Source organism: Triticum dicoccoides, chromosome 6A, assembly GCF_002162155.2.
Source record: "Triticum dicoccoides isolate Atlit2015 ecotype Zavitan chromosome 6A, WEW_v2.0, whole genome shotgun sequence".
NCBI lineage: Eukaryota > Viridiplantae > Streptophyta > Magnoliopsida > Poales > Poaceae > Triticum > Triticum dicoccoides.
In genome coordinates this window covers 615,197,435-615,220,044 of record NC_041390.1, presented here as the reverse complement: position 1 = coordinate 615,220,044, position 22,610 = coordinate 615,197,435, and the positions used below count along the sequence as shown (strand labels likewise).

At 43.7% G+C, this 22,610-nt stretch overlaps 1 protein-coding gene and 1 long non-coding RNA gene across 2 annotated transcripts; one reads left to right on the top strand and one right to left on the bottom strand.

Annotated features, from left to right (window-relative positions):
* Positions 1-3,704: 3,704 nt before the first annotated feature.
* Positions 3,705-5,494, bottom strand: LOC119314647 (transcriptional activator protein Pur-alpha-like). Its single transcript, XM_037589357.1, has 7 exons — positions 5,394-5,494; positions 5,219-5,314; positions 5,099-5,137; positions 4,856-4,900; positions 4,611-4,742; positions 4,325-4,518; positions 3,705-4,046 (listed from the first exon to the last, which is right to left on the bottom strand). The coding sequence occupies exons 1-7, from the start codon at positions 5,453-5,455 to the stop codon at positions 3,988-3,990; spliced, it is 627 nt and encodes a 208-aa protein (XP_037445254.1). The 5' UTR covers positions 5,456-5,494; the 3' UTR covers positions 3,705-3,987.
* A 7,481-nt stretch (positions 5,495-12,975) lies between these two features.
* LOC119314646 lies at positions 12,976-15,656 on the top strand. The gene is made up of 3 exons (XR_005152402.1): positions 12,976-14,186; positions 14,585-14,677; positions 15,332-15,656. It is a non-coding gene; the product is annotated as an uncharacterized LOC119314646 (long non-coding RNA).
* The last annotated feature ends 6,954 nt before the right edge of the window (positions 15,657-22,610 follow it).

The window sequence follows — 22,610 nt, the reverse complement described above, 5'->3', positions numbered from 1 at the left end:
CCTTCTTTCGCTTGGCCGCGACCAGGCCGCCGGCGAGCTGCCTGCGCCATTCCTCAGAGAGCAGTCAGGGACCCGATTGCTTTTTTAGAAAACAGCCAGGGACCCGATTGCTTTTTAAAAAAAGTTACAGGGACCTCATTGCTTTTTTAAAGAACTTACAAAAATACTGACATATGGGCCCTACATGTAAGGTAACGGTCAAACAAACGGTTCTCTTACATGCGGGTCCCAACTGTCATAATCATGATTAATTTTAAAGCATTCTGTGATTAGGATTTTTTGAAACAGCCAACCCCTGACTTGGTAGTTATCAGCGAAAAATTAAAAACTGGTAGTTTTTTAGAACCCTAGCCTGTAAAGTAGTAGTTTTATGCTATTTACTCCTTTTATGTAGAGCACGCTTCACATGGGTTTTCAAACAACAACAGTTCCTTCAAACCTAAGTGATTTCCTTAGCGGCCTTTTTTTGTTTACCATTGATATTTGATTTTGTCTTTCTCATACATACATGTCTCTTAGATAAATATTTGTTTGTTATTGTGTGATGGGTAGCATGTTGAGATAGCTGCTACTGTTGCAGTATATGTACTTGATTTTCCCTATGCTATAGATCTGGAAGCATCTAGGTTTTGTGATACTTGCTTAACAAAGAGAATTATGAGCTCCTTCATAAGAGTAAACCAGTACTGCATCCGGATGAGGAGCAATAGTGTGCACACTAGCCATTTTGAGCAGGTGTAATTGTTGCTATTTCCACTACTTATATTGTTTCTTTGCCCTTGTGAAACGTATATAATCCTTTACTATTCTTCTAAAATATCTTTGGACTTAATTCTTTTGACAGAAAATTGTGTTTACTATTCCTGCTAACACCTTTAATTTATCAATTAAAAGAGAGATCAATTTCTATATTTACTGAAACCCCAAACTGTGTTATGTATGTACACATTGAGGTGCAAACTACATACAATATGCAATAACTATATGATGCCATATATGGGTGATCATTATTGTACCATCGTTAACCCTTGCGGTTGTAGCAAAACACCATCCCATCAGTATCTCCTTTCTCTAATTATGTGCTTTCCTAATTCAGGTCCAAGATGATGCTAGAGATCAGTGATTTTATCATCCTCTGGTAGTTGGCACCAGTCTGTTGCATCTATGACTAAAGTGCATCATTGTTTATCTTCCCATTAATCTTCTTCTGGAATTGTGGGTGCTTTCAGGTTGAATATTGGTACAAGTCTATAAATTCCAGTCTGCTAGCCAACTTCCTAGATTTAAGTTTACATGTATATTTGATTCAATTTTTTCTAAGAGGCGGCAGTTTTCAACCTACTAGGTTTAAGTTAGAGGGCCCTGGATGTTATTTATTTTACAATATTGTTATATTTTACCAGACTTTGTAAAGATAGTTTGCGGTTGTCTGTTGACCTGATTGTACCAAGCTGGTATGACATAGTTCTCACGTTGAACCATTTCTGTTGTTAAATTCTTAGAAACTCCTTAGCATCATTGGTGGCAATATTTATGCAGCATTACAAAAGTATGAGGCTCGCTATTAGCTAATAACAACATAGAAGATTTTTTAAAAGCAATCAGAAAAAAGGTTGCGCCTTTTATGCTTCTAGTAGTATTCCTACTTACTATAAAATCCACCTTTGGACTTTTGGTGTGGTAACTAAGTATGATTCTTGTTGCTTAGAATTAAATTCGTTTTACACTTTCATATTACACTGTCATATTATGCAACTAGTTAACTCTACAAAGCATGACTAGGTACTCCTTGGGCAATCTCCTTGGGCAATATGATGGCTACAAGGATGATCGTACAGTGCCAAATGTGTCCAACAAAGCTATTTCTGCATTAATTGTACCGTGGTTACACAATGAGAGATGGGAAGATATATTATTTTTCTTCCAAGGCGCTCCTTACCATTCTGACTGGTAATCTTTTGTTGGCAGACCTTTTTTTTTCATCTATCCGTGTTGCAAGTATGCGATGTGCTGTTCCATCCCTCTGTTGGGTAATATGTTCTTTGCACCATTTCACTGCAGATGACTTCTTTAGAGCTTGTTTGGCAATACCTATCGGAGAGGTTGGATATTTGTGCTAAATCTGAACCGATTTGCCAATGGCCAGGTTTGGACTTTGGAGTGAACATCTCCAGCGGCTTACATTAGCAAACACCTGGTTGTCTTTGAGAAGTGTGGTTTGGTTAGGTTACGTGGCAGAAGATAGCTTAGAGGAAAGGAGAAGCTTTGGCTTCAACATGGAGAGGAGAGTTTGCTGCATTGCAACTATCTGAGATCATAACAGGCATTTAGGCCTTGTTTGATTAAGATTTAACCCATGTGGATTTGGCTTCGACGTGGGTCTCGATTTGGTTGTTTACAACTGCTAAACCTTGACGACCAGGACCGGATGTTGCAAATACAATGGATTTATGTTTTGTGCTTTCGTCTCGGTTTGGATGTTTAATTTGTCTTGTTGATTATTGGAGATTTGTTGTATTGGTGAATGGTGAGATACACCTCCTGTAGCAGTAATGTTCCTGAAAATGTACCCTTTTTGAGATGAGAGATTGAGGGTGCGTTTGGATTGCAACCAATAGTAGCCATACCAAAAAATTGGCAAGCCCATGGAAATTGGCTAGTGCTTGGATAGCAGCCAAAATTTTGGCTCGCCCGACGTTCCGCCAACGGGCCAGTGCAAATTTTGCCAACACATGGGCGAGCTGGCGGCGCCGAAAAGCTCCGCCAAAATATTGGCAGCGCCCGCGCCCGCTCACTCCACGGGGCCTGCTTAATTATCGCAGCTAACTCACGATTGACCCTGAAAGTGATTTGTAGATCGGCATATTTCTCCTGTTCCCTGATCGTTTGGTGGTAGGTACTCTTTTTTGGCTCAACAAATCCGCATGTGCATGCAGGAAGATAGCTACCTAATTACCACAAAATTAGCATGAGTCGTGTAGGTTTATTAATCCGCTAAGCAGTAATTAATTTGATTATTATACCAGTACGGTCGAGTAGCAGCCCTACCTCATAGAACTCCTGAAAAGCACGGAACTATTTTTACCTAAAGAAGGGATATATGTTTTGACGAATGAAACATTGCTTTTGCATGCCCATTTTTTTGTTACTTTTTGTGTATTGTAGCTATTAAAAAAATCATTTCACATTCTTTTGCGGGGCATGTCACATTATTTTTTGACTTGGAATAAAAATAAGCATGGATTAATCCTAATTCCCAAAATTTGTCGCGTTAGTTGGCAACAAACCAAATGACAGCTCAGTTATTTTGCCAAAAAATTGGTAGGAACATTGGCTCTAAACCAAACAAGAACAACCAACCAATATTTTGGCCATGCCCTCACTTTGGTCATGCCAAAAAATTGATGGGGCTAGTTGGGGCACAAACCAAACACACCCTGAATGCTTTTGATTAAAGTTTGTTCAATTGTTGTTGACCAATTTTTTCGTTTCCTGTCCGTGTGGCTTTAGTAAAATTTGGCTAAGCTAGGCTAGGCTAGAAATGAAGCTACGCTAAGCTGTAAGCTTGTAAATAAGACAAGATGTTTTTTGACATTCATGCATTGCTTTGAAGTAGTAGTTGAAGCAAGAAAGATGAGAAACAAGCAAACCACACATAAAAATTATGGCAGATAGTAGATAATTAGCACAGCACAAAGCAAATCAAACAAACAAAGAGGGGGCTTTCTCACAGTAGAGCAGATTACGATGAATAAGTCTTAACAAGATAGGTGCATGGGGGCATCCTATCCAGCCACATACATTCATGCATGTCAAGTCTTAAGAAGATTTGGTTGTGGCATTACAGCCAGCTGCGAATTCAGAAGTAACAATACATAGGAGTAACAGCATGTGGGCCATTACAGCAAACCACCAAAATAAAAGCCGAAAGAGTAACAGCGGGCTCTTGGGTTGAATGGCGAGTCTCTGAGCTTGAATGAGATCCGATCATTTGGTGTCGACATTGGCGCTGGCCGCAGCAGTCTTGTCAGCAGCTCCCTCCTCACCTGCATTCACGGATTATCATTTTCCTATTCACCACAAGAAAGAAACCATTCCAAGAGCATTTGTACAGTAGTACTACACTATACTCTAGTCTAGTCTACAATTGCAGGAGTACTGTACTGTCACCGCACAGGAGTCAGGAAACCATCAAAGCCCTACTCTAGTCTACAATTGCATGCGCATGCTGTGGGTGACATTGCAAGCTAGTAGTAGTCTCCAGCTAGCTAGCTAGTAGTACTAGTAGTAGTATCTCTATAGAGAAAGGACAGAGGGAGGGTACCTAGGCCATCGATGAGCGCGTCAAGCTTGCGAAGTCTCTGCATTTCCACGACCTCTTTGGCCGCATCATGTACCACGCACCCCTGGATGTACTGGCCCAGCCAAGATGAGATGGTGAGGAAGACGGCCGCTCCGGAACCCAGCAGCCCGTAGGTGATGGAGGACCGATTCTCCTTGGCTCTCACGCTGTTCTTCCTGCAACCAACAAGTAAAAGTGGAGATTAAGCTAACAATGATCCACCCTAGTCGAGCAGCTAGCAGGAGTAGTGCAGGCAAAAGAATCCTACAGATTCTCCCTCTCCAAACGCGCAAGCTCCTCAAGGAGCTTCGTGTCCACGTCTGACAGCTTGTTGTAGACATCCAGCAGGCGCCCAGTCTCCTTCAATGCGTCTCTCCTGAGCTCTTCCAGCCCCGTCGCCCTGCGGATACATCGGTCAGGACTTAAGAAATACAAAAGGGACATCCTTTGCGCGAGCGCGAGGACAGAAGATCTTTCGCTCTACGAGAGGGAGGAGAGGTTCGTCGTTCTTACCCTCCGCTGCCGCCTGAGTTGCCCGCGGAGCCGCCGCCCGCCATCCTGCAATGCCATTGTGCACATCAAGAACAGAAAAAAAATGGCCTTTTGCAGTACACGAGAGCAGAACGAGATAGATGGACAAGGAAGGATTGATGGATTCTTCCGATCCTCCGAACCGGAAGACCCCCACGGGAGATCGGCCCTTTGGCACCCAGACGGCGGCATCTTATATGCGTAAAAGTGGAGAGCCAAGGTTACCTCCCACCGGAGTTTGACGCGCCGCCGGATCCGGTCGTCCTGCGACGTAATGTTGGTCAAGTTCAAATCTTTTGCCCCGAGATAAAAAGGAGCGAGGAGAGGAAAGGAGAAGAGAAAGACCTGGCTCCGCCGGAGTTGGCCGCCCCTCCGGTCCCGCTGCCTCCGCCGGTGATCCCTGCCCCGGTGCCGGTGCCGGTCGTCGACATCCGTCGCGCCCTGAACAACAACAAGACCATGAGCACGCAGGAAAGAAAGAGCAAGAAGAAGAAGGAAAGAGGGCAAGCAGCAGACGTACATGGCGATGCGCTTGCGGAGGAGTGGAAAAAGGGCGTTCCGGAGGGAGGAAGCGGCCGCCATTGCTAGGGCAGAGGAGGTGCCGGTGTGGGTGGGGGTAGGTGGGATGGATTGGGATGGGCGAGGGGAGGGGCTGCCTGCTTTATACCCCCGGGCCACCGTCTCCTCTCAAAAGATTTTCCTTTTCTTTGAACTCTACTCCATACAGCAACTCCCTTGGATACCCCGCCCGCCCCTCAAATCTCAAATCAAACAGTGGTCAAACTCAATTTTTCGCTTCAGTCCATCTCCCTCCTTTTCTTTTCTTTTCTTTTGGCGGATGCTAAGCCATCAAACACGCCACACACACTTCTTAAATTATCTCCTCGGATACTCATTTTCAAAACCTTAAAACCATACCGAAATTCATTTTTTTAGAAAAGGAGGATGACCCCCTGCCTCTGCATCTGGGCGATGCATACAGCCACTTTATAAATTATTCTTACAAGACCTTACAAAGTAATACTCCCTCCGTTCCTTTTTACTCCGCATATAAGATTTATGTATAGTCAAACTTCACCAACTTTGACCAAATTTGTATAAAAAAATATCAACATCTACAATATCAAATATACATAATATGAAACTACATTCCATAATGAATCTAAAGATATCCCTTTGGGGTTGTAAATATTGATACCTTTTTCTATAACTTTGGTCAAAGTAAAGATACTTTGACTTCAGACAAAAGTTATATGCGGACTAAAAAGAAACGGAGGGAGTACAATAGTAAGACTAAAGCCGCCGTCTAAGCACCTCTATCCAGTTGATGAAGGGCGCAGATAGTCTGGGTCTAATACCAAACAGACATCGCAGCAAAACCTAACATCTAAGACCTGATATCCCATCCAGGACGCCTGCTGGGCATGGGTCTCACCGGTCCGGTGTGCACTCAGAGGCCGCCGCCGCCAACTGCCACCGCTCCATCTTCAGAACTGTACTGATGCATCAACCTTGCTCGGTCCAGCTATCGTCGACGCCACCACGGCGCCCAACGGCACCTCCTCCCTGCACGCAAACAACTGAGCACGTCGCGGTCGCCACTGATACACCTCAGCACCATGCTACCAAGTACCACCAGCCAACACAGCTTGAAGCCCTTGGAGGATCTGTCGTGCGTAGCACCTGCCGACCAGGCATGACCAAGCGAAGCACCTGTCGTTCAGGCATGACTTGACATCTCCACCGAAGCTCCGTGCAAGACGAAGCCGCTCCACCTCCTACCTCTGACTTCCAGCGCTGCTCCACAAAACGACACTCCCAAGAGAGAAACGACACCGCAGTGCCGCCACCGTCCGGTCTGGAACACCAGATCCTAGGGTTTCTTCCGGAGCAATACGAGTGGGTCGACGGTAGTCACATGCCGATGCCTTCATCAAGGTAACGACGTGGAACGCCGCCATCGCCCGCCGTCGACTCGGTTTTCACCGGCAACTACGTCTCCTCGACTCGCAGCTGGTGCCAGATGACGAATCCCGAGATCCGAACACCCAGCCTTAGGCCGACCACCTATAATGGAAGAGATGACCACCACCGCTGGCTGCACCGGTCAGAACAGATCTGGACTGAGGTGCCACCGACGAGACCACCAGGCCCTCCATGCCGCCGTCGCCGATCTGAAGGCAGCGTGCACGCCACCGCAGCCAAGCCGGCCGCCACCGACTGCAGCCGTCGCTGCTGCCTGAAGGGCCATCCGCAGCGCCCGCAGCCCTGGCCTCCGCCGCGCCAAGCCGTCGCCGTCCGAGGACGGGCCGGCCTCCCGCCGCCTGCCGCCATCCACCGCACCGCAGATTCCAGATCGGTCGCGCCACCAGACGCCTTGGGGTCCGCCCCACCCCGAAGACGCGCGAGAGAGGAGATCCACTACAAGAAATATGTCAACTTATGACCTTCTGTCAGTGACCCTCGAAGAATTGGTCATAAATTTATGACCATTTTAGACCAATTGGTCAAAAGCTGTTCAGGGGGCTTCAAACCCTAAACCATTGCGACCATTTTGGTCAGAAAGGTCGTAATTTCCTTACACGAAATGGTCACAAAGCAAACAGTGCTAGTCCGCTGACTTATTTCTAGTTGTTAATGACCAATATAGATGGTCATAGCCTTGTAGATTGTGGTGGGTTGTGATGACTAGGCATCATCTCATCAGTTTTGCCTATGTGTCATGTCCATGTGGCAGTTTTTGCCCTAGGTTGTGAAGCAACCTATATTTCTATCATTCCCAAAATTCCCAAAAAAATCTCATAAATTCTTTGGGGCATATCTTCATCAAATATGTAAAAATCATTCCTTGCCTAGTTCAAAACTAATTCATCAATATTCATTTTCCTATTCTGTTCACAACAACACTTTATGAAGGAAGTGCTATTTATATATTCTTGATTGCCCTCAGAAATTTTGGACACTCTTTCCTATCCAAATCATTACCGCATGACAAAATTCAGCTCCATTTGCCTAGCAAATCTTCCTCGGCAAATTTCCAAAGTTTTTGTCCACCTAGAAGCATTGTGAAGGAAGTACCTTTTTTATATCTCTAAATGACATGAAATTTATACAGTTACTTCATATGCCCAAATTATCACCCTCCTACAAATTGCAGCTCAGTCAAATCATCTATGTGAGCCCAGGTTCAATTTATATTTTATGGCCAAATTGGCACGTTGCAAAGCAAGTGTTATATAGACCCCTCCTATTACCCTCAAACTTTTCGGGCACTCTTCCATACCCAAATCATTGCCACATGATAATATTCAGCTCAATTTTCCTAGTAAATCTTTCTCGGGAAATTTCCAAAGTTTCTACCTCGAGAGAAGCTTTGTGAAGTAAGTACTAGCTAGGCTTACCCAAATGATCTGAAAATTTACCAGCGCATGACCACACCTAAGTAACTTACCTGCACCAATTTTGAGCTCATTTCATTCATCCAATCTCTCTCACTAGTTTTCCCAAGTTTCTGTCCATAGAAGAGCATTATGAAGGAAGTACCACTTTGGCATGTCCAAATGGTATCAATTTTCTACAATGCTTTCCTATGCCCAAATAACCATCCTTCACAAAATTTCAGCTCACTCCATTCATTATTTTGAGCCCAGCTTCAACATTCATATTTTTGTCCAGCGTGGTACTTTGCAAAGCAAGTACCACCTAGGATCCTCCTTTTGAGCTAAAAATTTGTGAAGACATTCTCCTTAGTATATGATCATCCTCAGCCAAAACTCACGCCCATTGGCCATGTGCATTTCCCGTACCGCTAATCAAACACTTGGCTGCTAATTCATGTTTGAGCATCGATCGGTCTCCTCGTGAGAATCTTATGTTGTAATTTTCTTCCTAGCACCTACCTGGGGAGTGCCCAACCCACTAGACATGTCTAGGCCACCCAGAACACATGGCAACGCCACGGTCACGCGGTGACCACGCGGCGGGCATGCGAGTTTACGCGCTCTAGAGATGGGGCCCTCGGCCACCGCCCAAACCTCGACGTATCGCCACCAAACCATGTATTTATGATTAAATAGGTACTTATGTTACTAGAAATGATTTTTAGAAAAAATAAATAGCAAACTATGAGGCAGCTGCAGTTCAAATTTGACCCGCTTCCAACTGAATCGGTGGAAATTTGTCTTTTTCACGAGAGGTGGATCAAAACTTTTTACACCCAACCATTTTGTCAATTGTGCATTAAATATGTCCTAGTATTTTAAAAAATTTATTTGGTCCAATTTTGCAACAATTATTTGGTCGTTCCTTCACAAAAAAATCTCCTTTCAGGCACTCGAAAAATGACAAATGGTTTTTTCGTCCAAAGAAAATGAAAACTTCCTTAGGCAACATTGTTTGTCATTCCAATATGCACCCTTGTGCACAATATGAGATTATTTGAACAAACTATGCCACGAATGTGGCCATAAGATTGATCATTTGGCTTGAAAGCCATGAATCTTCACACATGATAGCTCATTTCTGAGAACACTTTTTAAAAATAATTGCCATATTACAAGTATGTTATTTTTCCTGGGAACTTGGCCACATATAATGACACAATGCGAAGGTTACCCAATTTTTTGATTTTTTTTGAATTTTTTATGCCCGTTTCAAAATGCGATCAAAACGGCGGGAATGACGGTTCCTAGCTAGTGGTTGAATCTTGGAATTTTTTTGGTATTTCTCTGATTAAATAGATACTTATGTGCCTAGAAATGATTTTTGGAAAAAATAAATAGCAAACTATGAGGCAGCTGCAGTTCAAATTTGACCTGCTTCCAACTAAATCGGCAGAAATTTGTCTTTTTCACGAGAGGTGGATCAAAACTTTTTACACCCAACCATTTGGTCAATTGTGCATTAAATATGGCCTAGTATTTTAGAAAATTGATTTGGTCCAATTTTGCAACAATTATTTGGTAGTTCCTTCACAAAAAAACCTCCTTTCGGGCACTCGGAAAATGAAAAATGGTTTTTTCGTCCAAAGAAAATGAAAACTTCCTTAGGCAACATTGGTTGCCATTCCAATATGCACCCTTGTGCACAATATGAGATTATTTGAACAAACTATGCCACGAATGTGGCCATAAGATTGATCATTTGGCTTGAAAGCCATGAATCTTCAGAGATGATAGCTCATTTCTGAGATACATTTTTTTAAAATAATTGCCGTATTACAAGTTTGTTATTTTTCCTGGGAACTTGGCCACATATAATGACACAATGCGAAGGTTACCCAATTTTTTGATTTTTTTCGAATTTTTTATGCCCGTTTCAAAATGCGATCAAAATGGCGGGAATGACCGTTCCTAGCTAGTGGTTGAATCTTGGAATTTTTTTTGGTATTTCTCTGATTAAATAGATACTTATGTACCTAGAAATGATTTTTGGAAAAAATAAATAGCAAACTATGAGGCAGGTGCAGTTCAAATTTGACCCGCTTCCAACTAAATCGGCAGAAATTTGTCTTTTTCACGAGAGGTGGATCAAAACTTTTTACACCCAACCATTTGGTCAATTGTGTATTAAATATGGCCTAGTATTTTAGAAAATTGATTTGGTCCAATTTTGCAACAATTATTTGGTAGTTCCTTCACAAAAAAACCTCCTTTCGGGCACTCGGAAAATGAAAAATGGTTTTTTCGTCCAAAGAAAATGAAAACTTCCTAAGGCAACATTGTTTGCCATTCCAATATGCACCCTTGTGCACAATATGAGATTATTTGAACAAACTATGCCACGAATGTGGCCATAGGATTGATCATTTGGCTTGAAAACCATGAATCTTCACAGATGATAGCTCATTTCTGAGAACACTTTTTTAAAATAATTGCCGTATTACAAGTTTGTTATTTTTCCTGGTAACTTGGTCACATATAATGACACAATGCGAAGTTTTCCCAAGTTTTTGTTTTTTTTTTCAATTTTTTATGCCCGTTTCAAGATGCGGTCAAAACGGCGGGAATGACCGTTCCTAGCTAGTGGTTGAATCTTGGAATTTTTTTGGTGTTTCTCTGATTAAATAGATACTTATGTACCTAGAAATGATTTTTGAAAAAAATAAAAAGCAAACTATGAGGTAGCTACAGTTCAAATTCTACCCGCTTCCAACTAAATTGGCGGAAATTTGTCTTTTTCACGAGAGGTGGATCAAAACTTTTTACACCCAACCATTTGGTTAATTGTGCATTAAATATGCCCTAGTATTTTATAAAATTGATTTGGTCCAATTTTGCAACAATTATTTGGGAGTTCTTTCACAAAAAAACCTCCTTTTGGGCACTCGAAAAATGGAAAATGGCTTTTTCGTCCAAAGAAAATGAAAACTTCCTTAGGCAACATTGTTTGCAATTCCAATATGCACCCTTGTGCGCAATATGAGATCATCTGAACAAACTATGCCATGAATGTGGCCATAAGATTGATCATTTGACTTGAAAGCCATGAATCTTCACACATGATAGCTCATTTCCGAGAACACTTTTTTAAAATAATTGCCATATTACAAGTTTATTATTTTTCCTGGAAACTTGGTCACATATGTTGACACAATGCGAAGGTTTTCCATTTTTTTGAATTTTTATGCCCATTTCAAAATGCGTTCAAAACGGCGGGAATGACCATTCATAGCTAGTAGTTGAATCTTGGAAAACTTTTGATGTGGGGGAGTGATGCATGGCGCCGCAGGCTACCGGGTAGTGGCCACCGGTCATGCACACGAGGATGGTGTCGCAAGGTCGCCGGGGGTTGCAGCAGAAGGTGGTGCGGCAATAGTCACCGATGATGCAACATAGCATCATCGCGGACCGCCGGTGCTGTGATCCAACATTGTCGGGACCGATGGAGTTTCAATGAAGCATTGTCGGGTCGCCAGTGTTGTGATATAATATCATCGGGGGTCGCTAGAGTTGCAACGAAGCCTCCCCGAGTTAGTCAATGGTATAATATTTTTGAAAATGAAGTGGTGCCGTTTTGCAACAAATATTGGATAGGTTATTTGTATGGATGAGAAAATATATAAGAGAAAAAAAAGAAAAGAAAAAACAATTGCATAAGCTTAATCATCATTGGTGGAAACATGTGTGCCATGGATCGATGACATGGCACACATCCATCCATCCATCTTTTCATCCCACATCCATCCATTCATCCACCCACCCACCCACCCACACCCACCCGTTGTGTCCCACCAACCCACCCCGCCGTGCCCGATATGCGGAGAGAGAGAGAGAGAGATCTCCTCCCCTTCCAGATCACCGCCGCCACCTCTCCTTCCCCTTCCCGACAACGCCAGATCCGCATGCCGCGCTCCCTCCACCTCCCACAGCAGATCTAGCGCCCTGCAGCCTCGGCGTGGCGGCCGGCTGGCTCACCGACACGCGCGTGCTTCGATGCGCGCCGCTCCATCGAGCTGGCCGGACCACGACGGCATGCGACCTAGGGTTTGCGGGATCCTCGGACGGCCGCCGTCCACCTCGCGCTGTAGGGACGGGTCCGTTGTCTCCTCGGAGGAGGGGACGGCCATGTTCGTCGTGCTCCACCCTTGCAGTCTATCCCGGCCTCCTCCTCTGGCGTCTTCGCGAGGGCGCCCGACGCCAGGCAGGCCGTCGACGCGCCGGACCTCAAGGCTGGTCGTGCTGCTCCTTTTGTGTGCGTCCTTCCCCGACAACGTCCCCATGGCTAGGGTTTTAGATGCGATGGCGCCTCCGTCGATGATGCGGCTCTGGTACGTCCCCACATGTAGCTCAGCCCATTCATCTTGTTTTTTGTTCTTATCTTCTCAAGCATGTGTTCTTGCGCGCAGCACAAGAACGTGGAGAAGATCAGGGACGGGGCCACCAACGAGACCATCGCGCTCAAGAAGATATGCCTCCAGCAGGAGGACGATGGCGTCCCCTCCACCGCCATCCGCGAGATCTCCCTCCTTAAGGAGATGCAGCACTAGAACATCGTCAGGTACCCCTCCCCCTTCCCATCTCTCCTCCCCAGCGTCAGGGTTTGGGCTGGATTTGGCCACCGCGGAATGGATGGACTGACTGCTGTTGTGTTGTGCAGGCTGCAAGACGTGGTGCATAACAAGAAGTCTCAAGTTTGAACAATAGTGCACTTAACAATATCTGCCAGGCTATTAGACGCTCCACTTCATCCTTTTTGTAGACAATAAGAATTTTCAATTCATAGAAATGCCACAGCTGGGATTGGCAGTCCAAACTTCAGAGAAAATTACGGTTGCAGTCCCTTTTGAGCGTGTTAGATTTTGATTTCCAGCGTGCAACATTTTAACTGGATTTTAACTCCAACAATATGCAGCCATGTAGGCTCTTTAAGAATGCCAGCTTATTTGATTCCTTGCTTGGGCATTCGTACTCCGTTCTGCCCTGAGCGGGGCATGTTACACATACCTACTTGTTCTGCAATAACCAATGAAGTTGTATTATTGAGTGAGTTTAGAATCATGGATGCAGACAGTTTACAGTTGGTTTCTCTGTGCATTATTATTTGAGTTCGAAGCCACGGATGCAGACTTTTTTTAGTTGGTTCTCAATTGGGTCTGAATAAGTTAGGCTCTGTTCTGCATCATCAATTAATGAAGTTGCTCTGCAACAATTAATTATGCTGGTACCTTGGTGAAGGAACTAGTATTGGCATTATGCTGGAACATTGCAGAAAACAACTTCTTTACATAGAAAACGTTGAAAAAATAAAATGTGCGAAAATCTTGAACGGGTTTGGGTATGTTTTCAGCATCTCTGTATTGCACTAGTAATTCATCAATGATTCTTAAGTTCTACCTGTGAGCACCAAATGTTTGGGAACTCTTTTGCAATTTGGTTAATCAGCATTTGTATTGTACCACTTCCTGGTTGCCGTATCAAATATTATACCATTGCACTATTTAGTTACTTTTCAAAGTTGTGATAAATATAGTTCTTTTTTACTTTCAAGATAGCATCAAATTCATGTCTTCCATTTTTCTCATCTACGCTGCGTGTATATATAGAAGCACCGTTTTAGTTGCTCTGTAGGTTATGAGTAGAACTCAACTAGCCAATTAACAAGTGAACTCACTATGCATTTGCTGAATCCATATTTTGAAAGTTCACTGACCCTGCTACTATAACAAACTGCTGGTGGTGGCTCTTTCCCAGGTAGCTCAAGGTGAAGAAGGCCATCGAGAAGGGCAACACCGACGGCGCCCAGATCCATGCCGAGAATGCCATCCACAAGCGTACCGAGCACATGAACTACCTCCGTCTCGCCTCCCTCTTATGTAATCTTCTTTCAGGCCTTTCGAGATAGAGTTCTTTAGCTGACATGTTTAGCAAATGCTGCAGTGCTTATGGTTTAGTTTTACACCTGCATAAAAATGAATGGCTGCTATTGTTTCTAGTTTTAGGTTTGGATGAGATGCATGATTGCATGCTTGTGCTTCTGTCACTACAATCTATACTACTGCTACTACAATCTATACTACTGCTATTGTCATATCCTGGTTATTTTGTTGCTATCAATATTTGTCCCATGTTTTGTTTCCTTGCATGCTTACTACTACAATTGTGCAATATGTTCATTCATTTGACAAAAATCTCTTATGCCGTTGACTTAGCTTGACCCAGAATAGCAGCATCCTTGATGCGACTAACCTTCACCTCGTTCTTTCCCTCGCAGACTCGAAGGAGGCTATATGCAAGGCACCAAGGTGCATGGTGCTCGCAAGCGACGAACGGAGGCTGTTCGACATCGGCTACACAAACCACCATTGTGAGCTCCTACCTTTGCTATGCTACAACCATGCTTTGTTTCATGGGTTAGTTAGGATTTTGATGCTTTTTGCGCTGTGGTTGAGTCCTTGCTGACTGTTGTGTCGATGATCAAGTGTTGTTGCCTCATTCGGCTATTTTATTCGCTGCTGGTAATTAGTAGTATTAGAGTGTTGCTGGTTCATTAGGATGTGGCTGAAACCATTGGATGGCCTTCCTGTACATGTTATCCAGCATTAGTACTTGTCCCATTTTTTGTTTCCTTGCTGGACATGCATGTTATGGTCCCATTTTTTGTTTCCTTGCTGGACATGCATGTTATGGTCCCATTTTTTGTTTTGGTGCTGGACATGCATGTTATGGTTCAAGTGTCGATGATGTCTAGTAGATAGTTTGCTAGCTATATACCTGCTGCTGATTGATGCTCTTGTGGTCTCCTAGAATCATATTATACTATATGTAGTGTTCTTGTGGTTCTGTGAAGATGCATCACAAACATCTAGGTCTTTAAAGTTGACTGAATCTGTTGCTTTATCATATATTTGGTCCGTAAATCTACATTTCTATGAGATCTCTTTCACTATATAATTTTTTGATAGTCCAGGAATAATCTAATAATCTAATGCTGGTAGTCTATGTGTTCACTCTTTTACAGGAGCTCCAAGTCTATGAAATTTGAAGTTCGAAGCCGTATAGCCCTACTCAGCAAAGAGTTGTCTCTATGTTTGACTGTAATAGACTGCAAATATTGTAATATTGTAACAGTAGGCATATTGGGGTTGTAATAGACTATCTACAGATTGTAGTAGACTTGGTGTTACTTGATGAACTACATTTGTACTGTTCCGTCTGAAATATTGATTATGTATGATCAATCTAACGAGTGAGAACAATTTAAGATGCACCTTTGTAATATTGTAACAGATTGTAAAAGACTAGTGTATGCTTGAAATAGTGATTATGTATGTTGAAAAGATGTGAAATGGAAACTTGACCCGTGGGTACTACTTGTGAATAAAATCTGAGCATTTTTGAAATTTCTGACATGTGGGACTGATGTATGGCATTATGACTAGTGGGACCAGCGCTAAAATATAATGATTGAAAATAGAAAATAAATGATTGTAAGAAGGCCAAGGCCCAAAAATAAAGACGCTGAAATATTGGGCTTGGCCCATGTAGCCCACAAGAATTGACTTGGAAAAAATCTAGAATTGTTGGGCTAGGCCCATGTAGAAAACCGAATTGGGCCGGGCTGAATCTTGTGCCACATCAGCTTGCCATGCTGGATGCCTACGTGGCCTGGGGGAAGTTGCTAGTGACCAAAATGCCACCGTAGGAATATTTTGGTCGTAAACGTCTTCGACCATTCCAGAAGAAAGGTCGCTATAGTCAGTTTACGACCGCCAGCTTTTGACCTTCTGTTTTTGGTTACAAAAAGGTCGCAAATGGAAATTTGTGACCTTTCAGTGACCAATAATGGTGGTCACAAGTTGACATACTTCTTGTAGTGATCTCCCGCCACCGCCGTCGGCCCCCGGGCTTAGCCCGGCGGCGTCTTCCGGCGGCGACGGAGGGAGGGGAGGAGGGAGTTTGCGGCGGCGGCGGCTAGGTTTCTGGCCGCCCGAGTCGCCCTAGGGGGAAGACGACGCGGGGCGGGGCGGGGTGTCTACATGCATCCATACGTTGTAGTCCATTTAAAATATCTAAAAAGACTTGTATATAGGGACGGAGGGAGTAGTTATCAATGATTTGGCTGATTCACAGTCCATCGCGCCTGTGGTTTGCATACGTACTCCTCCTAATACCGCAAGAGATTAAGGTGTCAGGCTCCCGTTAATCCCATTCTGTAAAAATCAAAGGTGTGTTGCGTGGCTCGGCTGGATTTTGAGGCTCCAGATAAGCGCGGCATGCCGGCATCCAATCCAATGCAGCATCCCAACCTGATGCTTGGTTTTGTCCGGGTGCGAAAAAACTGATGGTCTCTCTGCTACACAACATGGAGGGACGGAAGACGGACAAAAGCTAAAGCAGCTCCCCTCTACCCTGCACCACTACTAGTACGCAGCTAGTACCACTCCTACTCTCTGACGATGTGTAAGAACTGTACTTTTGCGTGTGGTGTGGGCATGCAGCTACAGGACATTTGATTTGGCTTGGCGTGGATGAGGCCAGCGCGTGCAGGCCAAATTTCGTGTTTTGACCCTTTTCGCATAGAAATTCAGGATCTGACCCCTGTTGGAAAGAATTTTGGGATTTGACCCTTTTTCCTACCGCCACGAGGCTTGGCGGTAGGATTGCTTAGCCTACCGCCAGAACCTGTGGCGGTAGGATACTTATCCACGTCAACAGCGTTAACGATCTCCGTCGCCGTCCGTCCCACCCTACCGCCACATGCCCTGGCGGTAGCCTGTCTGATCCTACCGCCGGGGATCCTGGCGGTAGGGTCTAGGGCACTTATAAGCCGCGGGCCGCCCCACCCCTCCCCCTTCTCCCCAACCAGCCGCCCCAAGAACAGAGGAGTTCTTCCTCTCGCCCCTTCTCTCATCTCCCCCACTCCTCCCTTTGATCTTCGTCGTTTCTTCACCATTTTTGCGGATCGAGATGGCCCGGAAGAAAGCAAGGTAAGCTTCTTCGATCCCTTCAATTAGTTTTAGACAAATAGCTTCCGATTCGTCGCATTGTTTGATTCAAATCACTCCCATTTTTGAACTAGAATTAATTATTTTGAACCCCAGGATTGATTTAGGTTGATTCTAGATGTTATATTTTGTTAGATATGAACTCTAGTCACTAGTTGGTATGGTTATGTGAAGATGAACCCTAGTTCATATTATTTTTGGAGGATTTTTTTATATGATGCATGTGTGGAGGAATTTGTTATGATATGATGATGCATATTGATATGCGATGATTCAAGTAGTGGATGTAGTTGGAGAACAAATGTTGAACTCTCAAAATGAACCTAGGTTTAGATTTTTTTTTTCAAGGTGATGAACCTTTTGTGCGATGAATCTATATGTTTAGGTACGAAAGCTTGGAGCAAGCACCGCCGACTCCATCACCGCCTGCTCCTCCCACTCCTCTGCAGCAGATTCCTTCAGAGATGCCGCTCCCGTACATGTACGAGACCTTTCCCGAGCTGCTGCAGCCGGTGGGATCTGTCTCAGATGAGGTCCTAGAGGCGACGAGGGCAAAGCGGTGGCACGAGAGGGCAGAACGGATCCTCGACGATGTCGCGGGTTGGTCGCAGAGCATGAAGGAGTGGAAGAAAGTGAAGGCAGAGATGGAGGCAGATCCAAGTATCTGCCGTGTCCGCCGGGAAGCGTACATTGAAGTTGCGCAGAATTACTCCAACTATCTCCTGAGCAATTTGGGTCGGAGAATCTACTTCGAAAGCAATGCGGAGGAGAGAGCCAGGATGCCGCCCCAAGTGCATCTGCGTTCGATATCATCAACTGGGGAAGGGCGGAGGCGAAAACTCCAGCGGGCAGGGCAAGGTGGGAGTGCTTGAACGGTCGGATGCCGACCAGCGTTCCGCCTCCGCCTGAACCGGTGGATCCGCTGCCATATCTGTCTCCACGGCCAGGCCTAACATACGAGGAGCTCTGAAGATGATGATGTCTGCCCGTTCTTCGAAATTATCAGCAAATCGTCTTATTAGTTTGTCTTGTGTCTTTCAATTATGTTCTCGATGAATAATGAAACTATGTACCTCTTGTAATGCCTTTTGTTCATTATCAATTCAGTTTGAACATTAAGTTAACTTCATGCCATTTGTTCTTGTCAATATGAGTATACTTTCATGGTAAAAGAAATGACTATATACTTTCATGATAAAAAACATGTCTGTATACTTCAAGTGTTATTATTGTGTATGTAATGCCATTTGTTTGAGATCTGTTTTTTAGCCTCTATATTATTGATGTGAAAAGAAACAAGCAATTAAACTTGAATGTGTAAAACACAGGACCCTACCGCCAGGGACCCTGGCGGTAAGGTCACACAACCTACCGCCAGGGCACTTCGATATTTCGTTACAGAAACTTTCGTAGGCAAAACCACCTACTGCCAGGGGTTCTGGCGGTAGGTTTAGACAGGCTACCGCCAGGTCCCCTGGCGGTAGGTTACTTATCCACGTCAGCTCGGGCAAACGGCTACCGTTCCCCTTCGTCGCACCCTACCGCCACGGACCCTGGCGGTGGCCTGTCTAACCCTACCTCCATAACCCCTGGCGGTAGCGAAAGGGTCAAATCCAGAAATTCTATCCAACAGGGGTCAGATCTTGAATTTCTATGCGAAAAGGGTCAAAACACGAAATTTGGCCGCGCGTGCATGCACAAGCGACCATCCTCCATTTGAGTTGCATACACAACACAATCGTACGAAAGAAGGGATTAATTGTGACTTTCAAGGAAGGGATTAATCAGGTATATAAACCAACAACACTACATGCGCCTCACGGTTCCTTTATGTGATCCGTGACTTGATAATTTCTTTTTTTGTATATACCACGGTTTCCTTCGCTTCTCGTCACCCTCAAATTATTAACAAGTATAAAAATATCTTCAAATAGAATTTATCACGATAGAATGAAAATGCCATAAAATTCTTTTTTCTATGGTGAGTGGTGCCTCGAACAAACTCTTCCCTTCCCAGCTCCGACGGTGAGGTTGTCGATTCACCTTCATCTGCTTGCCATTCGGATAGCCGATTGCAGGGAAGGGAATCTTGATGCATCGCCTTCAGCTAGTAGTTTAAGTTAAGGATTATTATGTCCTTGTGCAATAAATCAAGGGACACAACATCCGACTGATTTCCCACTCCCACCAATGAAATAGAGGATGCTCCAAATTCACTACCCACGAGCGCATATTTAGAGGCTAACATGGCTGATATCGAGCTCGCTCCAATCCAATCGCCTCATGCGGAATGGAAATTTCACCCCTTCTTCCTCTTTCTCCCTCTCTAGTGTGCCCATATTTTCCACGATAGCATTTTCGACCAGAAAACGAACCCCTTTATGGTTGTCGGTCGCCTGCCTAGCTATCCATTAATGGTTGGTTGTGTCCATTCCCTCCACACCCACGTTGCGCCCCATGGCCCATGACAATAGAAGGATGGAACACCCTCAGCCACTTCTCTACTCCCCTCTCTGACAACTACCTGTCAACAAATCCTCCCCCTCAATGGAATATTGCCCAAGGCGGAACCCCCATGGCCGCCAACATCAAGCAACCCCCTCCCCTGCGGCTATAAAAGGATGGCACACCCTCCTCCATTTCTCTACTCCCTCTGGCAACTCCCCATCAACATCTCTCCTTCAATGTTGCATCTCCTGAAGCGTAACTCCCATGACTGCCAACATCAAGCAACCCCCTACCCCCGTGGCTGTAAAAGGATGGCACACCTCTCCGGCAACTCCCCATGCACATCTCCTCTCCCTCAATGGTGCATTGCCCAAGGCGAAAACACCCATGACCATAGACATCAAGAAAGCCCCCTCCCCCATCCATCGAACAACAATGGTAGGAGGAGGACTGTGGACAATGAGGAAGTGGAGTGGACAGATTTCAAGTTCACCTTCGAGGTTGCTCGGGAGTTAGATGCGGAACGTGACTTCCCCTGATTTCGACGATGGTAGATGGCCGCTATGGGACGAGGCCGCCCTGGCCTGTTTCAACGCCATCGAGGCTCACTAGTGCAGAACCGGGCAATAGCACCGGTTCGTAAGGCCCTTTAGTGTCGGTTTAGGAACCGGCACTAAAGTTTCGGCACTAAAGGCCCCCCCCCCTTTAGTACCGGTTCAGCATGAACCGGTGCTAAAGGGGAACTACGTGGCATGAGCCAGCTCCGGGGGCCGGGAGCCCTTTAGTATCGGTTGGTAACACCAACCGGTACTAAATGGTTGTGGGTTTTTGTTTTATTTTGTATTTTTCAATTAAATTTGTGTTATCAATTTAATTTAGGATTGTTTTACGTTATAATGAGTTGTAGTCGTCGTCGTCATCATCATCATCATCGCATATTAATAAATAAATAAACTCTAGCTAGCTAAAAATCATCATAGTCGTCTAATTACCACTATTTAATAATCATAGTCATTACCGCTAGCTATCTAATCATCATCAACGCTGGCTAGCTTAAAGAGGAAACATTCACTTTGTAACAGAAGCAAAGATGTCATCAAGTTCAACATAATCATCACCAACATCGAAGTTCAGGACACGGACATGAGACAAGTACTAATTAAGAGCATGAACTAGTAGCTACTGATCCTGCTGCTCCCTCTTAGGTAGAATAGCATAGAACATGTATAGCTCTCCTGATTCATCATACTGGAGAATGCAGATGAATCTGTCTCCTAATCTTGGGTTGTGCTTCTCCTTGCTGCCCCCTAGTACTTCTCTGCGATCGTTAACAATTTTGCTCCAATCTTTCACTATTAAGCATTCTTCGCTTTCAGAAATCCTGAATGCACTCATGTGCAATGTAGGAAATCTTGGTCGTAAGCTAACCATTGACATGCGACCTTTTGTCTCGATCCACTGAGGCACAACTGTCATCGGAAGTCCCTGTTGAAGAACATCGTACAGTAATTAATATACTAAGCAATGAAAGTTTAGCTTCAAAAATAATGTATGCAAAAGATGCACTAATTAAGGACAAATATTTAAAATCTTACCATCTTTCGATTATAGATGTGACCGTAGTTCAATACGATCACCATTGGTCGCACGTTTTGAGTACTAACATTTCTAAGTTTAGGAATTTTTTTTGTCTTTACAGTATTAAGATCCTCAAGCCATGAAACATAATGACTTATCTCCTCGCAGTTTAGTTGAGCCCCGGGGCAGTAGTAGGTCCTGTCTACCAAGCGCCGGATATGTTTGCTTGAACCGAAATAAGCTGACAATACAAATTAGTTGTCAACTATTTTTGAATAAACTGTATCAAAGACATAAACATATGCATGCATGGTTGAGAAAAACTCACCAAATGGTAGAACTGGAGGCGTTTGCACATCGACCCAGATGTCTATATTACCTTCAATATCATCTTCCGGACGAATATCAAAGGTGATAACCATATCAGGCTCAAATGCATAAGCCTTACATAGTGCTTGCCAAGTTTTGCATTCAAAATGGGTGTATGTGTCTCCATTATATAATTTGACGTTGAAAGTATACCCATGCTCCGTCTTCAAGTAAACTCTCTTTACCTCCATATCATCTATAGCACTAAAACCTATCTTATCCAAGACAAAAATTCGTGCATGGCAGGGGATGCGCTAGTAGAATAGTGAAAATTTAAAATTATAAGTTGAAGCAAATGAAGCATAAGTTTTGCATTCAAATAATAATTGACAAAGTGACTTACTGTATCAACTTCGAATGTCTCATCCAGCTTGATGCTGAAGAGCCTACCATCAACAAGGAAATTTTGGTCGCACAGGCCGCGCTGGTTTTCACAGTGTTCGCACGTAATGACATCTTTTTCATCGTCAGATGACATTTCCTATGTTCATATAGGTGAAACATTAAACACTTATATCTAGCCAAATATATATTCATCTAACATTTGACATTAATATATCTAACTATATATTCAATTGACATTACTATATATTTAACTTTTCTATCTAATTCATCTAACATTCGACATTAATCTAACATTTATATAAACTCAAAATATATAAAAAATTAAATAAACAGAAAAACTCATTAACAAATAATATTTTAATTAGATCATCAAATCTCAGATACCTAAATTTTCTTACTAAAAATAAACTAGTTATATTAATTATTCAACTAGTTCAAATCTCATATACCTAAATTTTCTTACTAAAAATAAACTAGTTATATTAATTATTGAACTAGTTCAAATCTCATATACCTAAATTTTCTTACTAAAAATAAACTAGTTATATTAAT

What these genes read in the sequence shown, in the direction of transcription:
- LOC119314647 (XM_037589357.1), bottom strand. Translation starts at nt 5,455, where the DNA reads ATGGCGGCCGCTTCCTCCCTCCGGAACGCCCTTTTTCCACTCCTCCGC. An exon ending in GCCAACTCCGGCGGAGCCAG is followed by an intron (nt 5,138 to 5,218) that starts GTCTTTCTCTTC and finishes ATTACGTCGCAG; the next exon opens with GACGACCGGATCCGGCGGCG. An exon ending in CGCGCTCATCGATGGCCTAG is followed by an intron (nt 4,047 to 4,324) that starts GTACCCTCCCTC and finishes CCGTGAATGCAG; the next exon opens with GTGAGGAGGGAGCTGCTGAC.